Raw genomic sequence first — 19316 nt, forward strand, 5'->3', positions numbered from 1 at the left:
ATTAGAATGCTGGATATTTACACCCTGGGAATATGATGGGGATAAGTATTATTCAGTTAATACATAGCCAGCAAAAACAAGTCTAGGGCTTCCCTGGTGGCGCAGTGGTTGAGAGTCTGCCTGCCAATGCAGGGGACACGGGTTCATGCCCCGGTCTGGGAAGATCCCACATGCTGCAGAGCGGCTGGGCTCATGAGCCATGACTGCTGAGCCTGCGCGTCCGGAGCCTGTGCTCCGCAACGGGAGAGGCCACAGCAGTGAGAGGCTCGTGTACCGTAGGAAAAAAAAAGAAAAAAACAAGTCTAAAATAACAAGAATTTTTTTAAAGGTACTCAAATAAGTCTCAAATTTTAATAAGATCCCCTATAAACACATTTATTTGCTACTGAAAATTGAAACAGCACGTCAAAAATTTTTATTACAATTCAACATGCTGTTCTAACAATTCTGTGGTCAAGCCACCCATCGTTTTCTTCACTTTCCTTCCACACAAGTTAATTTGTTTCACAAAGTGGAACTAAAATATATTCAAGTCATTCAAATGCAAGCTACATAGATTCCTTATAAGTTACTGTATTAAGGTAGTAAAGAGATGCAAGAAAAATGGACATCACAGAACTTGTAATATAGGTTATCAAAATATTGGTGCACAATCTTTCCCAAGCTTCATAATGATCCTAAAATTACCAGGAATAAAAAATAGTACAAGAATAAGGTTTATGGCTCCTTCGACTCCATGTCATAATTACTGTAATACTTATTGTTGTAATAATTCTCATAATTATCCTCAGAAGGATCTCTATGAAACCAGCAAAAACGACAGCTACTTCTAAACCTTTGCCCTCTTGACTGAGTCTCAACATCATTCTGCCATGGTTCTCTTTGAGAGTCAGACCGAGGAACTCCTTTGCTGTAGCGTTTTTTAACAGATTGAATCAGACGTTCTATCTTATCTCTCCGATCAGTTAACACGGTCCTCACCCCTCTCCTATAGGGTATGGTTTCACCAAGTAACCGCCCAGTTGGTTGACGTAGACATTCTGGTAGAATGAATGGCAATTTGATACTAGGGTTTGCCGTCAGGTTACTGAGGTTCTTTATTAACACTTCAGACATAGGCTGAGAGGCAACTGGAATTGCCTGGGAATTTTCATCGATGGATGTTTGAGGAGACTCCAGGGTCCAGGTTGGGTTAACCTCAGATGAATCCATTGGGAGTCTTGTCACAGCTTGAAGCTCCTCCTAGACCTTTGGGTTCCAGTGGCAGGTGATGCTTTAGACTCAAATTGCTACAAAGTAGCCTGGAAGAACTATAGAGCTAAGAAAGAGGGAGAAAAATCCAAGCTGACACACCGTGGAAATCCAACCTCATGGGGCTAGATCTTAACCATCCTTCAGGGTCTGGCTCAAAGTTCATGTCATGGGAACCACCCTAATTTCTCTGGGTGATCTGTCCTCTAAACCATCAGGGTATTTGAGATTCTCACCACATTCTACCTCATGGCATTGCCCTTTGCCCCCTCACCTTATCACTCCTCTTGGACTGTGGGTAGGGATCATGTTTGATGGATGTCTGTGCTCCAGCCAGGCCTGGCACAGATTCTGAGAGAGAGAGAGGGAGAGGGAGAGAACAGTGAGAAAAGGGAGAGGAGAGGGAAAAGCAAAGCAAAGGAAGTAGGGAGGGGAGGGAAAGGGAGAGGAAAGGAGGGAAAGTGAAGGAGGTTATGGAAAGAAAAGAAAAAGAGAGGAAAGGAGGGGTGGGAGAGCGAGGAGGGGAAGGGGAAAAAAACCTTAGTAGAAATTTGGAAGTTAATGAATTAATTTTAAAAACCAGTAAAATTGGCTATTACCGCATTTTTTGAAAAGATGACTAAATTAAATCAAATCAAATTTGTATGGAGTTACCTTCAAAGCCTAAGAATGACCAAAGATGGCTACATTTCCAATGACTAAGCCACTGAACTTGTGGACATGTTCTAGATACTGTGGAATGTGCCAACAACTCCCTAGATCACACCTTGACATAGCTCAGCATTATACAACTTTGCCTTTGACCACATCAAAAGATCATGTGGTCTCTGTTCTGAGAACAATTTTGAGTTTCTAATAATAACAGTAATAAAAACAATATTTGTTTAGCACTTATTATGTTCTAGGCACATAATGCCACATGTGTGTTCTTTCATTTAAAGTTTAAAAACCCTATGAGGTAGTTACTGTTCATTACCAACCCCATTCTACAAGTGAGGAAACTAAGTCGCGGTTGGTAAACATTAGAGCAGGGGTTTGACACCCTCATCCCCCAGCCCTTCCAGAGTCCCATCTTACCCTCTGCTCTATTCTACATTCATTGTTCAACAATACAATTTGACTGGACTGACACTTTTATATCCAGCCTGAACTAGGATTGCCAAAGAACAAAGTTTCAATGAAAAACTTCATAAGAAAACACATAATTTGTAGGTAAATAGGAACACAAATTATAAAAATGGCATCAGGACCAGAGACCTCAGGCCACCAAGTGAGAACAATAAGGAAGATAAGCTCCTGTTGGTCCTCTTAAATGAAGCAAAATAATACTAACTACTAATTTTCAAATGATTGCTTTGCAGTTTATAAACACTTTTTGTGTCAGTTTTCCTATTTTAGGCTCACAATTCTCCAAAGGCAAAACTATGGTATCCATTTTGCAGATGAGAAAACTCTTCATCAACAAGGCTTAGAATTGCCCAAGCCAGTCTGGTATGGGGAGCAGGAGGGAACAGAGACCTGAGGTCAGGTTTTCCCACGCTATACCTTGGCTCCTTCCTCTTTGTTTCAACAAGTCGTCCCCACGGTGTTTGTGACTCATGTATAAAAATCACCTTGAGGGACTTCCCTGGTGGTCCAGTGGTAAAGAATCTGCCTTCCAATACAGGGGACACGGGTTCAATCCCTGGTTGGGGAACTAAGATCCCACATGCCACGGGGCAACTAAGCCCACACCACAAATACTGAGCTTGCACACCTCAACGAGAGAGCCACGTGCTGCAAAACTACAGAGCCCACGTGCCCTGGAGCGCACGAGCCACAACTAGAGAGAGAAAACCCGCACACCACAACTAGAGAGAAGCCTGTGCTCTGCAGCAAAGAGCCGCACACTGCAAGGAAAGATCCTGCATGCCTCAACGAAGGTCCTCTATGCTGCAATTAACACACAGCACAGCGAAAAATAAAATTAAATAAATAAATAAATAAAATGTTAATAAATCGATAAATATCACCTTGAATTCTACACTCTGTAACAAATAGCGTCCAGTTGCTCAGAATTTCTATCTCTTAGCAACAGAACATCTGATTCCCCAAATCAAGCTGTCACCCTTTAGCCCAGTGTGAAAGCAAACAGACCTCTAGACTGTAATCCCTAAAAAGAGAAAAGCAAATTGGACCATTGAAACTTCCCAGCTCCCACAGACCAGTGTTAATCCAATGCACCAACTGCATGCTTTAGTCTAGGCGAGACTGGAATTCATCTTATCACAGTCTGTAGCATCGCTAAATTGAAGGTGCTTGGATATATTCGCCTGTAAGCTCCATTCCTGTCATCACTTTTACCTCTGGGGTCTTTTAACTCGTAATTCTGTATAATGTAAAGTAGGTTAATGTATAACCTACTTATACATTTATTTATACTTATACATTTATTTACTTATACATTTTACTTATACATTTATTTATACTTATACTGTATAATGTATAGGTTAAATAAATATGCCACAGTGAGACATTTTTCTTAGAATAAGGTAGTATCACTGGCTTTTCTCTTGTTTACTACTCTGTTAAGGACTCTGTAAAATCATGCATATTTTAATAACTATAAATGAAAAGTAACCTTTAAAAATTATATAATTTAAAATTTTTTTAATTAAAAAAAAGAAATTCATCCAACTTTTTAAGGGGGAAAAGAAGGCAAAGAGAGGGAGGGAGGGACTTCCCTGGTGGGGCAATGGTTAAGAATACGCCTGCCAATACAGGGGACGTGGGTTTGATCCCTGGTCTGGGAAGATCCCACATTAGTTGCCGTGGAGCAACTAAGCCTGTAAGCCACAACTACTGAGCCCATGTGCCACAACTACTGAAGCCCACGTGCCTAGACCCTGTACTCTGCAACAAGAGAAGCCACCACAATGAGAAGCCTGCGTGCAGCAGCGAAGACCCAATGCAGTCAAAAATAAATAAATAAACCAATAAATAAATTAAAAAAAAAAAGAAAGGGAGGGAAAATGTGTCACTGTGAAGTGGTCACTGTGGGTGACCTCATCAACTTCTCTCCATTTTCAGCTTGGTGTTGTCCAGTATGGAAAGAACATGGGCTCCTTTGTGAGTTCAAATCTCAGCTCCAAACCAAATTGAAAAATCATTGCAACTCTCTGAACCTAATTTTCTTTATCCAGGAAGTGGGGATGATGCTACACATTTCATGGATGCTTGAAGAATTAAATGCATAATGTGCGTGACCTGGTCCGAGGTCTGGCCCGTAGCTGGGTGTGACAAATATTGGTTGGGTGTAGCTCTGTACCTCATTTCCACAGTATGTTTCTCCTGAGATTTTTCTGTAACTAGGAACTTCTTTTCTCTTTAAGGAAACTTTAGAATCTCTAGGAGTCTATTTTTCCTTTCTGGGAAAGAAGTGCATTTACCTAGAAACAGCTATTTCCACTTCAGTCTGTTTCCCAGCTCTCTCAAGCAGTTAATGATCTATAAAATACTTAAATGCACCAGAAGACCTACCATGTTAAATAACTGCTTTGTAATGCAGATAGTAAAAATTGTTTGCCTGGCAAATCTAGACACTTTAACACCTCAAGTCTCCTCTTTACCTCCTCTTTACCAAGAGAATTAACCAGACCAGTCCTTGAACTCTAAAAGAGTAGGATTTAAAATAACTCAAGAGTGGATTTCAAAGAATGGAATGTATACAGAAGACTTAGGTTTGACCTGGACAGAAAAATAAAGAAGCAAATCTGGGCATTTTTTATTTCCTGTGGACTTGGACTTTCTGAACCTGAAAATGCCAGACTAACTCTTATATTGAGTGAAGTGAGTGACCTTGCTTATCTTCTTCCAACCTTGCTATAAGCGCCTCATCTCTTGAAATTTAAAAGCAGTGTAGTGGTCACTTCAAGTTGAGGCCAATTCTATGACTTATCCTCTACCCCTTTTTATCCTTTTTGCCACACTACCAGCAGGATCTTAGTTCCCTGTAGAAATCAAACCCGTGCCTCCTTCAGTGGAAGCAAGGAGTCTTAACCACTGGACCTCCAGGGAAGTCACTGACTCTTATGTAGGAGTTCATTCCACAACATGTAGTACTTCTGAGCTTGCCTTAAAAAGAAAATGTAACCCATTGTGAAGTTCCAAAGAGGTATTAGGAAATCAGTATTTTCCTAACACTGATTAGGAAAAAGAAAAAAGAAATTTCCTTTTTGGGTGATGGATACATTGCGGATGGATACATTGTCTTGGATCTGAGTAAGGTACCTGCAAGAGTCGAGCTCTATTGTCTCCTTAGTGGTCCCAGAATTTGGTTGGAAGTCCTCTGTACTGAAACCTCCCACCTTGGTAGGAGACAGGGTGTCCTCTGTTACCAGCTACTGTCCTCCAGGATCTCACTCCCCATCTTCTCTGCTTTGTTCAAGTGGCCTTCAGGATTTCACTTCCTCTTTTGTTTGGGCTGCCAGCTTCTGTTCTTGGGATTTTGTTTTCCTTTTTTCTTTTTCTTCCTGGTAAATAATTACTTTTGGAATATGAGAAGTTCACTCTCTAAGGGCAGCCTCTTTCTTCGTTAAACTTCTCCTGGTTTTATGTATAAGAACTATGGGCCTGGGCTTCCCTGGCGGCGCAGTGGTTGAGAGTCTGCCTGCCGATGCAGGGGACACGGGTTCGTGCCCCGGTCTGGGAAGATCCCACATGCCGCGGAGCGGCTGGGCCCTTGAGCCATGGCCACTGAGCCTGCATGTCCGGAGCCTGTGCTCCGCAACGGGAGAGGCCACAACAGTGAGAGGCCTGCGTACAGCAAAACAAAAAAAAGAAAAAAAAGAACTATGGGCCGTAGTCCTGCAAGTATTTGTCTTGCTGGACTAAAATTACCTGGGATGACTTACAATAAAATTGGCCAACGTGGGGCTCCTTTGAAACTCCTAAATTAGTTTGGGCAGTCAATTAAGAAAAGGATGTAAGGCAAGAATAGAAGCATATCTCAACTGGTATTTTTGAGGACTCAGAAAAACATAACAATGAATCCACTATTGCTTCCCTCAGAGAAACTAACTCACAATTATCTCAAAGGATTTCAGAACCGGAAATTCCTCTGAGGCTTCTGAGAGTTCTCTCCCTCTGTCTCTTTTACTCTTACACCCTCTCACTCTCTCTCTCTCTCCCTCTGCTCCCTCCTTCTCCTCTGAATGTTCTCCTCCTTGCTATCCATCTCTTTCTGAGCTTTCTTTTTTTTTTTTTTTTTTTTGCAGTACATGGGCCTCTCACTGTTGTGGTCTCTCCCGTTGCGGAGCACAGGTTCCGGACACGCAGGCTCAGCGGCCATGGCTCACGGGCCCAGCCGCTCCGCGGCATGTGGGATCTTCCCGGACCGGGGCATGAACCCGTGTCCCCTGCATTAGCAGGCGGACTCTCAACTGCTGCGCCACCAGGGAAGCCCTGAGCTTTCTTTTTATAACAGCAAGATTGATCCCCACAGAAGGCAACAACAATTCCAGGGGCCTGATGAAAATGTCTATGATTATTATGAACATTTTGAAAAAAAATTTTTTGAAAAAAAAATTTTTTTTGAAAAAAAATTCTGACCCTAAGGGGACAAAAGTCCTTCTTGGAGGAGCTTGCATTTCTCTCCCTCTACCTTTGAAATATCAATGTTTTACCTCATCTTCTCAGGGAACCCTTATCTAGACCATCTCCAATTCCTAAGACTGAAAAAGAAAAAACAAAAAAGAAGAGGCCTTTTAATTCAAATTGCTAGAAGGACTCTCTTGCCCAAATAACCTCCTTAAAATTACTTGTCAAGGGCAAATGCAAAGCTGATATCTTCTCCACACATAATAGAAGACTTTAGCCATCTGAGCTGGCAGATGTAATTCATTCCAACTGTTATTTATAAACTAGTGAGTTTTTGTGTTTTTTTTGCGGTACGCGGGCCTCTCACTGTTGCGGCCTCTCCCACTGCGGACCACAGGCTCCGGACGCGCAGGCTCAGCGGCCACGGTTCACGGGCTTAGCCGCTCCGCGGCATGTGGGATCTTCCCGGACCGGGGCACGAACCCGTGTCCCCTGCATCGGAAGGCGGACTCTCAACCACTGCGCCACCACGGAAGCCCGTGAGTTTTTTTACTGTACCTGATTCATGACTAAAGCTTTAAAACTAAAACTATGAGGCTCTGTCTGTGCCTATCTGGATGTATGTATGTCCATGTATGTACCTTACGGATGTAGTATGCTTCTACTTTTGAATGGTATTGTCAAAATTAATTTGTAAAAGAGCTCTATTTAATTGCCTTAAAAAAATTAAGCTCTTAAATAAAATAAATTCTCAGAAATATAGTAGTAACCCAAATGAATTTCAGGTTCAAGAGAGCTGGGAAATATTCAGTATTAAAGTTAAAGTTCATTGATTTAATTAATGCAGACATGCCTTTAGTCATCAACATTAAGTATAATACTTTTATTGTACCTAAGTTTACTAAAAGTCAAATAAGTTTGTTATCTCTGTTACAAAATTTTTCAGCAATAAAAATAATTCAGTACGATATTTTCATACATACATTAAATAAATGTAAATGAGTAAGAGTTTTTAGGTAAACTCTTTAAGAATAGTTATGTTTTATGATGTGTCTATCTCAAAATAGTTCCCCCAAACCTTTTTGGAAACTTTAAAGTTTTGCTAGATTAAGTTAAATGATGGAAATTTATTAAATATCTAAATCATTTCCAAACAAAATAAGGTACTGAAACATTAATTACTGAATATAGGCTTCCTTTTACAGAGAAACATAAGATATTTGGGACTATTAGCAAATATTTTTGGTGCCACACTGAAATATTTTCTATAAGAAAGCACAAGTTTTTAAAAAGTATAAAAAGTAATTATAAGTTTGCCAGTCTACAGAATACTACTGGAAAAGACAGTTCATAATTGCTTATTTCTTAGTTTTTACTAAAAATTAAGGTTTCTAAAGCTTAAAAATTCTAATTAATATACGTAATTTAAACTATTAACATTAATAAGGAAAACATTTTCATATTCAAGGAAAAAAAATTTTAAAGGTACAGAAAACTGAAATACATTTTGTTAAGGGAAAAGAAAGTAATTTTGTCCTAAAGCTGGTTAGTTCTAAATGAGAAAGAAAAAAAGGGGGAAATTAAAACAGACATAGAAAGCTGTAGAAAATTTGTGGGAAAAAAGAGTCTTTAGGGGCTTCCCTGGTGGCACAGTGGTTGAGAGTCCGCCTGCCGATGCAGGGGACACGGGTTCGTGCCCCGGTCTGGGAAGATCCCACATGCCGCGGAGCGGCTGGGCCCGTGAGCCATGGCCGCTAAGCCTGTGCATCTGAAGCCTGTGCTCCGCAACGGGAGAGGCCGCAGCAGTGAGAGCCCCGCGTACCGCAAAAAAGAAAAAAAAAAGAAGAGTCTTTAGAGAGGAATTTTATGTGCCATCAGGACTGGCTAAGGTTAGAATGAATAAATTTCAATATCAAAAGTAAGCTGGTACAAAATTTGGTTTTCTGTTAAAAGGACAAAGTGTTTTGAGATTAATGGTCTGGTCTTAATGAAAAATTGTAAACAAAGATTTCTTTACCTTAATGTAATCTGTCTAGAAAAACAAAGATTCTATACTTTGTAGCTAAGACGATTTACAACTATATAACATTTATATTTACCTATGAAGTATTTAATTCTTATTTTGTTTAAATGAATAACTAAGCATTATTTCACAGTGACTTATGATCCTATTTGACCAAGTGTTTAAAAACAAAAATTTGATATTTTTGACAAACTTCCCAAAATCAAATTCTAAACGAAGTCTTTTAACTTAGATCTAACTTTGAGATATGAGATGTTTCAGAAGGCCCCTGAAATATCTCAGAGATTTGTACTTTCTCCTTGTAAAAAGGGAGATGTTAAACTAATTACGCTTATTTGACATGTTAAATCACATGGGAGGCATTGTCAAAAAAAGAAGTAATACTAAGCCTGCTTTATGTTGTGTCTGTATAGGTATATAAGTGTTATAGAAACTATGAAATTTCTGGAATTCTGATTGTCCTGGCATAATGTTATCAATCATAATCCTAGTTATTATCTTAAAATGGTGTATGTCACAGAGATAACTTAATTTCCTTGTCAATTGCACTGTAATCAGCACTTTAACCATGCATTTTTCTTTTTAACATCTTTATTGGAGTATAATTGCTTTACAATGGTGTGTTAGTTTCTGCTGTATAACAAAGTGAATCAGCTATATGTATACATATACCCTCATATCCCCTCCCTCTTGTGTCTCCCTCCCACCCTCCATATCCCACCCCTCTAGGTGGTCATAAATCACCGAGCTGATCTCCCTGTGCTATGTGTCTGCTTCCCACTAGCTATCTATTCTACATTTTAACTCTTTTGTCATTTATAGACAGTTATTGTTTTACTGTGATGCTTTTACAAATATGTTTCATCCTTACAGAGATTCAGAAAGGCCTCTGATACTTTGTCTAGAGTACAGTTTTCTGATAAACTCTCAGATCATACTACTGAATTGGGTAAGAATTTACAGAACTCTAATGAAGAAACAGATGGCTTCAAAAAAGTGCTAACAAAAGATCAAGAATTAATTCCACAGGACTGAATGAACTGTACAGGATGATTATAATTTTTGTTTAAAACATTGCTGGTTCTTTTATGTTTTGCTTTTCCAGATTTAAGGAAAACTTTTCTCTCAAGCTATCTATGACTTGCAGCAATTTGATAAATGATAACTTTGTAAACAAAGATAGAACATTTCTCTTTTTCTCCCTACCTGATCCCTCCAGAATTTGGAAACTCTTAGTGAGTATTCTTATTTTCATGGCAATATAGTTACTTGCATAAGTTCAATAAGAATCTGTTCTCCTTATAACAGGACACAATTGGAAACATTGGTTATATTATCAAGGCGTTGACTGAAATGTCATATTTGACAGAGGCATCATTGACTCAGATATGACAAGACAGCTTTAAAGTACTAAGATTGACTTTATGGAGCCAATAATGACTCTTGGAAATATTTACCTAGTACCATGCATACAGGGTTTCCAGAAGTCTTACCAGGTAAGTAAGGAAGGTCAGTCCCTGGCAAGTGCAGGAACCTCAAGATAGTTTGGGGACCTCAAGAAGAGAGGAATTTACCCAAATCTGTACATATTGCAGTCAGAGTCTGATGGCAAGTCCTTATTTGACTTTCCTGGCTTGAGAGGCCTTTTAAAAGTTCAATCTGATATTCCTTTTAAAAAGTTCCAGAAAAGCAGATTGAAAAGAGCCTATATGATCAGTTGTTATTCTTTTCTTTTAAATTTTTATTGCAGTATAGTTGATTACAATGTTGTGTAAGTTTCAGGTGTAGAGCAAAGTGAATCAGTTATATGTAAACAAACATATATCCACTCTTTGGTAGATTCTTTTCCCATATAGGCCATTACAGAGTACAAACCCAAAACAATTAAGAAAATGGTAATAAGAACATACATATCAACAATTACCTCAAATGTAAATGGATTAAATGCTCCAACCAAAAGACTGAATGGATACAAAAACAAGAACTGTATATATTCTGTCTACAAGAGACCCAGTTCAGACCTAGGGACAGATACAGACTGAAAGTGAAGGGATGGAAAAACATATTCCATGCAAATGGAAATCGAAAGAAGTCTGGAGTAGCAGTTCTCATATCAGACAAAATAGACTTTAAAATAAGGACTATTACAAGAAACAAAGAAGGACACTACATATGATCAAGGGACCAATCCAAGAAGAAGCTATAACAATTGTAAATATTTATGCACCCAACATAGGAGCACCTCAATACATAAGGCAAATGCTAACAGCCAAAAAAGGGGAACTTGACAGTAACACAATAATAGTAGGGGACTTTAACACTCCACTTTCACCAATGGACAGATCATCCAAAATGAAAATAAATAAGGAAGGAAACACAAGCTTGAAATGACACATTCAACAAGATGGACTTAATTGATATTTATAGGACATTCCAACCAAAAACAACAGAATACACATTCTTCTCAAATGCTCATGGAACATTGTCCAGGACAGATCATATCTTGCATCACAAATCAAGCCCTGGTAAATTTAAGGAAATTGAAATAGTATCAAGTATCTTTTCCAACCACACAGGTATGAGCCTAGATATCAATTACAGGAAAAAATCTGTAAAAAATACAAACACATGGAGGCTAAACAATACACTACTAAATAACCAAGAGATCACTGAAGAAATCAAAGAGAAAATCAAACAATACCTAAAAATAAATGACAATGAAAACACGACCACCCAAAACCTATGGGATGCAGCAAAAGCAGTTCTAAGAGGGAAGTTTATAGCAATACAATCCTACCTCAAGAAATAAGAAACATCTCAATTAAACAACCTAACCTCACACCTAAAGCAATTAGAGAAAGAAGTACAAGAAAAAAAACCCAAAGTTGGCAGAAGGAGAGAAACAATAAAGATCAGATCTGAACTAAATGAAAAAGAAATGAAGGAAATGAGAGCAAAGATCAATAAAACTAAAAGCTGGTTCTTTGAGAAGATAAACAAAATTGATAAACCATTAGCCAGACTCATCAAGAAAAAAAGGGAGAAGACTCAAATCAACAGAATTAGAAATGAAAAAGGAGAAGTAACAACTGACACTGCAGAAATACAAAGGATCATGAGGGATTACTACAAGCAACTCTATGCCAATAAAATGGACAACCCAGAAGAAATGGACAAATTCTTAGAAAAGCAATGTTCTGAGACTAAACCAGGAAGAAATACAAAATATAAACAGCCTAATCACAAGCACTGAAATTGAAACTGTGATGAAAAATCTTCTAACAAACAAGAGCCCAGGACCAGATGGCTTCACAGGCAAATTCTATCAAACATTTAGAGAAGAGCTAACACCTATCCTTCTCAAACTCTTCCAATATATAGCAGAGGGAGGAACACTCCCAAACTCATTCTCCGAGGCCACCATCACCCTGACACCAAAACCAGACAAGGATATCACAAAAAAGAAAACTACAGACCAATATCACTGATGAACATAGATGGAAAAATCCTCAACAAAACACTAGCAAACAGAATCCAACAGCACATTAAAAGGATCATACACCATGATCAAGTGGGGTTTATCCCAGGAATGCAAGGATTCTTCAGTATATGCAAATCAATCAATGTGATAAACCCTATTAAAGAACTGAAGGATAAAAACCATATGATAATCTCACTAGATGCAGAAAAAGCATTTGACAAAATTCAACACCCATTAATGATAAAAACCCTCCAGAGAGCAGGCAGAGAGGGGACCTACCTCAACATAATAAAGGCCATATATGACAAACCCACAGCCAACATCATTCTCACTGGTGAAAAACTGAAATCATTTCCTCTAAGATCAGGAACAAGACAAGGATGTCCACGCTCGCCACTATTATTCCACATAGTTTTGGAAGTTTTAGCCACAGAAATCAGAGAAGAAAAAGAAATAAAAGGAATCCAAATCGAAAAAGAAGTAAAGCTGTCACTGTTTGCCAATGACATGATACTATATATAGAGAATCCTAAAGATGCTACCAGAAAACTACTAGAGCTAATCAATGAATTTGGTAAAGTAGCAGGATACAAAATTAATGCACAGAAATCTCTTGCATTCCTATACACTAATGATAAAAAATCTGAAGGGGAAATTAAGGAAACACTCCCATTTACCATTGTAACAAAAAGAATAGAATACTTAGGAATAAACCTACCTAAGGAGACAAAAGACCTGTATGCAGAAAACTATAAGACACTGATGAAAGAAATTAAAGATGATACAAATAGATGAAGAGATATACCATGTTCTTGGATTGGAAGGATCAACATCGTGAAAATGACTATACTACCCAAAGCAATCTACAGATTCAATGCAATCCCTATCAAACTACCAATGGCATTTTTCACAGAACTAGAACAAAAAATTTCACAAATTGTATGGAAACACAAAAGACCCCGAATAGCCAAAGCTATATTGAGAAAGAAAAATGGAGGTGGAGGAATCAGGCTCCCTGACTTCAGACTATACTACAAAGCTACAGTTATCAAGACGGTATGGTACTGGCACAAAGACAGAAAGATAGATCAATGGAACAGGATAGAAAGCCCAGAGATAAACCCACGCACACATGGTCACCTTATCTTTGATAAAGGAGACAAGAATGTACAGTGGAGAAAGGACAGCCTCTTCAATAAGTGGCACTGGGAAAATTGGACAGCTACATGTAAAAGAATGAAATTAGAACATTTCCTAATGCCATACACAAAAAATAAAGTCAAAATGGATTAAAGACGTAAATGTAAGGTCAGACACTATAAAACTCTTAGAGGAAAACATAGGCAGAACACTTCATGATATAAATCACAGCAAGATCCTTTTTGACCCACCTCCTAGAGAAATGGAAATAAAAACAAAAATAAACAAATGGGCCCTAATGAAACTTTAAAGCTTTTTCACAGCAAAGGAAACCATAAACAAGACAAAAAGACAACCCTCAGAATGGGAGAAAATATTTTCAAACGAAGCAACTGACAAAGGACTAATCTCCAAAATATACAAGCAGTTCATGCAGCTCAAAAACAAATAACAAAATAACCCAATCCAAAATTGGCCAGAAGACGTAAATAGACATTTCTCCAAAGAAGATACACAGATTGTTAAAAAACACATGAAAGGATGCTACTAATCATTAGAGAAATGCAAATCAAAACTACAATGAGGTATCACCTCACACCAGTCAGAATGGCCATCATCAAAAAATCTACAAACAATAAATGCTGGAGAGGGTGTGGAGAAAAGGGAACCCTCTTTCACTGTTGGTGAGAATGTAAATTGATACAGCCACTCTGGAGAACAGTATGGAGGTTCCTTAAAAAACTAAAAATAGAACTACCATATGACCCAGCAATCCCACTACTGGGTATATACCCTGAGAAAACCATAATTCAAAAAGAGTCATATACCACAATGTTCATTGCAGCTCTATTTACAATAGCCAGGACATGGAAGCAACCTAAATGTCCATCGACAGATGAATGGTTTAAGATGTGGCACATACATATAATGGAATATTACTCAGCCATTAAAGGAAATGAAATTGAGTTATTTGTAGTGAGATGGATGGACCTAGGGTCTGTCATACAGAGTGAAGTAAGTCAGAAAGAGAAAGACAAATACCGTATGCTAACACATATACATGGAATCTAAAACAAGAAAAAAAATGGTTCTGAAGAACCTAGGGGCAGGACAGGAATAAAGACGCAGAGGTAGAGAATGGACTTGAGGACACGGTGAGGGGGAAGGGTAAGCTGGGACAAAGTGAGAGAGTGGCATGGACATATATACACTACCAAATGTAAAATAGATAGCTAGTGGGAAGCAGCCGCATAGCACAGGGAGAAGAGCTCGGTGCTTTGTGACCACCTAGAGGGGTGGGATAGGGAGGGTGGGAGGGAGAAGCAAGAGGGAGGGGATATGGGGATATATGTATACATGTACCTGACTTGCTTTGTTATACAGCAGAAACTAACACAACATTGTAAAGCAATTATACTCCAATAAAGATGTTAAAAAAAAAGAAAAAAAAATGCTGAACAATTCAGCATAAATTTTGTTTTCACTGCTTACAGCTGTAACACCACGAGCATTTCTTTTCACTTCTTTATGTCCCCAATGTAAAATGGCTAAGAAATAATCTCTACTAGTAAGGACCAAATGAGACAACATATATGCAAAAGCTTTGCAAGCTATAAATCACAATAGAAATAGCCCTGTTTTATAATAGATAACGGCCTCAGAACAATTTATCTTTAAAAAAAAATCATCTGTGAGAAGCCAGCCCATAGAATCTCAGGGATTTCTGACTGAATGTCTAACAAAAAAATGGTTTAAAATAGGGGATGGGGGGGACTTCTGTGGTGGTGCAGTGGATAAGAATCCGCCTGCCAATGCAGGGGACATGGGTTCAATCCCTGGTCTAGGAAGATCCCACATGCCGCGGAGCAACTAAGCCTGTGCACCACAACTACTGAGCCTTCACTCTAGAGCCTGCGAGCCACAACTACTGAGCTCATGTGCCACAACTACTGAAGCCAATGGGCCTAGAGCCCGTGCTCCCCAACAAAAGAAGCCACCGCAGTGAGAAGCCTGCAGAGCCCAACCAAGAGTAACCCCGGCTCACCGCAACTACAGAAAGCCCATGCACAGCAACGAAGACGCAACACAGCCAAAAATAAATAAATAAACATATTTTTAAAAAATGGGGGGATGGGGGAATAGGATTCAGAAGAAGGAATGAGTACCTAAAAGAATCATACTATCTTCTCTTACATTCTCATCCATGACTTTTCACCTTAGGGTCTTTGTGATAAAGTGTTGGTAGAAACCATGAGACCATTTATTACAGATTTAATTCATTTATGTAATTGAATTAAATAATTATTGAACACCCACCGTGGACACGTGCTAAGTGTTGTGGGGAATGAAAAGCCACGACAACTGTCTCCAAAAAGCTTCTAGTGTAATAGGAGAAAAAGCTATAAAAAGGAATGTAGCATAGGGCTTCCCTGGTGGCGCAGTGGTTGAGAGTCCTCCTGCCGATGCAGGGGACATGGGTTCGTGCCCCGGTCCGGGAAGATCCCACATGCCGCGGAGCGGCTGGGCCCGTGAGCCATGGCCGCTGAGCCTGCGCTTCCGGAGCCTGTGCTCCGCAACGGGAGAGGCCACAACAGTGAGAGGCCCGCGTACGGCAAAAAAAAAAAAAAAGGAATGTAGTATAGTGGGGGAAAGCACTGGGCTTAGAGACTCAAAAGACAGGTTCAAGTTCTTTGTCCACACTACCCCCTTTACCTGGACCATTCCCCATATGCTCCTCCCCACCAGCCACCATCACCTTTTTTTTTTATATTGGGGTCTAGTTGTTCTATAATGTTGCATTACTTTCTGCTGTACAATAAAGTGAATCAGCTATGTGTATACATATATCCCCTTCCTCTTGGACCTCCCTCCCACCCCACTCCCCCCCATTCCACCCACCTAGGTCACCACAGAGCACCAAGCTGAGCTCCCTGGGCTATACAGAAGGTTCTCACTAGCTATCTCTTTTACACATGGCAGTGCACATACGTCAATCCCAATTTCCCAATTCATCCCACACCCCCTCCCTGCCCACACCCCGCAACTCCCCCCACCTCCCCGCTGTGTCCACACATCTGTTCTCTAATCATCCTGATGGCTCAGGAAAGCCTTTCCTGGTTTTCTTGACTTGATGAAATCCCTGGTCTATAATCTTACAATAACCACAAAGCTTTCCTAAGTACCACTTATAACAGTTGGAGTTTTGCATTTATTTGTGTAGTTGATTTGACGAACTCCGTGGAGTCAAGAACCCTGATTTTACTGTTATACTCCCTGCCCCCTGCGCTGTCCATGAGATAGCACTGTGGCTGGCATACAACCTGTGCTCATCAAATTTATGAAGGAAGGAGGAAGGGAGAGGGAAATCCTGGCTGACATTTACCAGGTTGCAAAGTTATTGGCCTCTCTGTATCCTCATCAGTAAAATAAAAATGATAATGCCATTTCCTATGGTTGTTATGAGAATTAAATAATATAATCAATGAGATGCTGTTTTATAAAATGTAGAGCAAATAGCATTTTAATTGAAGGCAGAAAGCACTACAGCGGTCAGAGCTAACAAATACAGAGCTAGGAGAGAAGGAAGGACAGGAATTAATTCCCTCTGGTATTGGGACAGAGAATGGATCAACTAAGATTTAATAGAAAAGGTGGTATATGGCTGAAGAATGAGTAGGTTTTAATAAGTAGAGCTAGAACACCTACTGTCTATATTTACTGTACAGAGAATGTGTGTATGAGTGTGTACAAGTGTCTATCAGTTGAGTCCTCTCCAGAATGTCCCTCTGCAAGGATTTCCGTCTGTTTTGTTCATAGCTGTATTCCCAGCACCTATAACAATGTCTGGTACTTGACTGGTACTCAATAAATACTTGTTGAATGAATAAGTGAATGAATGGATGGGGGAGATAGGGAATATCAGAAGAAATTTTATGAGTAAAAGCATAGACAAAACAAACTGTCTGATTCCCTTAGAAAGTGGTGCCAATGTGTGGAGCCTGGGCTTGGAGAGACCAGGCTGCAGAAGAGGAGGGAGGGGAGGAAGTAAGGGATCCAGGAAACATGAACACAAATGCTGGTATCTGATGAGCATCCTGGTGGGCTGGTGGACCCAAGATGCCATTTGCATGTCTGATTTGGGGGATTTCTAAGTTTTTAAGCTAAAGCCCCTACCACTGACATCTTTCTGTGAAACTGAAGGGGAAATGTTCCCCACTAAAACATTGAAGTGAAATGCCCAGAGTCAGGCCTAACAGCCAATCATCACAAAGTTCTTCTCTGAACATTGTGAGTCTTTGGCAACATGTGACATACAGTGACAGCGAAGGAAAAATGTATATGTAATTATAATAAAGATAAAAACTATGAAAATCATCAGGAGCATCTGAATTCAAAACACCAATGAATATAAATCACGTTATTTGCATAGAAATGTGGCATCGCCACAGATATTGGTTAAAATTCAGAAGTAGATGAATAATGAATAAAATGCCACTTTTAAATTATAAAATAGAAATGTAATTACTCTTATCTTTTGGAAAAATCTCACTCTTAGAGGTGCTTAATAAGAGGAGGGGAACAGAAAATAAACTAGGTGCTGAAGATTTTCAGTCAGTACACATCATGTTACTATTTTTTTAATGTTAAAAAATGACTACCTAATCAGTATCTGGGATAATGATCTGTAATCTTACCAGTGTAAGACTGATGATAAATATCAAGTACTGATTTTTTAATAACATGAAAAACAGATATGCAACATATTTTCAGGTAAGAGTCATCCAGTCTTTCTTACTGGGAAATCTTTACTGAACAGCTATTATAATATAATTCAAATAATATCTTTCTTAAGGTATCATTTTAATGCAAATAACCTTACGGCAGACTTTTAATCTATTGACTCTCAAAGCTTATTTTTATCTAAGGCTCACATAGTAAAAGTGTTTGAAATAATCGGGTTCTTATCTAATTACATAAAGACTAATTTAGCACCTCATTTATTTGGAGAGTCTCTGGCATAGCAAATCCATTTAAAATGAGGCACAAGAGCAGGTAATTAAAAATTAAGGTTGAAATCAAGATGAAAAAGACAAGATTGAAGCTGGTTTCAATAGCTCTGATTAGTTGCAGAGGGCAGTGTAATGGGAGAAAGGCTTAATACACTTTCAAAGAGCCAAAGAAAGGGGCAGGGTGATGGAATGCAGCTCCCTGAGGCACCGATGCCTTTTTGAATCTTTCTGCTGTATGTCCAGTTCAAAGCTGATCACATGCAACTAGGAGAGGTGACCTGCTTGAGCACATATGAGTGTTGGGGATTTCTAGTTATAGGGCATCTTCCCCATGTCTCCTGTCCTGGAAGGAAGTGCCAGGCCTCCTGGATAATAAGGGAAGGACAGAGCGTCCAGATGAGCAGGGCCATTATACATGGGTGCATCGAGGCTATAGCAAGCGCTTTCGTACAGCAAGCTTGCGAAGTTGCTATATCAAAAACACATACACAATCAAAATTGTCTTTGATGATGCATTTTACAGTTTGTAAATGGTTTTTACATATGTAATCTCACTTCATCCTCACACCAACCCAAGAAAGAACAAGTGCTTTTACTAGGCCCATTTTACAGATAGAGAAACTGAGGTCCTGGAACGTTAAGTAACAAACCTAAGGTGTCGTGTACCTAAGGTGCTGGGACTAGAAGTCAAAACTTTTGACTCCGAATCCCATAATGGACCAGCTCCGTGTTGGTTGATATTTTTTTTATTTCTTTCACTCTTACCAGATCTTCTTTTCTTTCTTTGTAAATTTTAGGTTCTATTATTGAAGTATAGTCCATTTACAATATTATA

The 19316-nt window shown here is 39.2% G+C and overlaps 2 protein-coding genes across 2 annotated transcripts in view; both read right to left on the bottom strand.

The window, feature by feature from the left end:
• Nucleotides 1-19316, bottom strand: part of ATP13A4 (ATPase 13A4) — a 143901-nt gene that overhangs the window by 77596 nt on the left and 46989 nt on the right. The window lies entirely within an intron of this gene.
• LOC132520771 (developmental pluripotency-associated protein 3-like) lies at nt 718-1212 on the bottom strand. Its single transcript, XM_060149484.1, has one exon. It carries the CDS (start codon nt 1210-1212, stop codon nt 718-720), a length of 495 nt encoding a protein of 164 aa, XP_060005467.1.

Source organism: Lagenorhynchus albirostris, chromosome 5, assembly GCF_949774975.1.
Source record: "Lagenorhynchus albirostris chromosome 5, mLagAlb1.1, whole genome shotgun sequence".
Taxonomy (NCBI): Eukaryota; Metazoa; Chordata; class Mammalia; order Artiodactyla; family Delphinidae; genus Lagenorhynchus; species Lagenorhynchus albirostris.

Coding starts and splice junctions, on each gene's coding strand:
- LOC132520771 (XM_060149484.1), bottom strand. CDS start 1,212: ATGGATTCATCTGAGGTTAACCCAACCTGGACCCTGGAGTCTCCTCAA.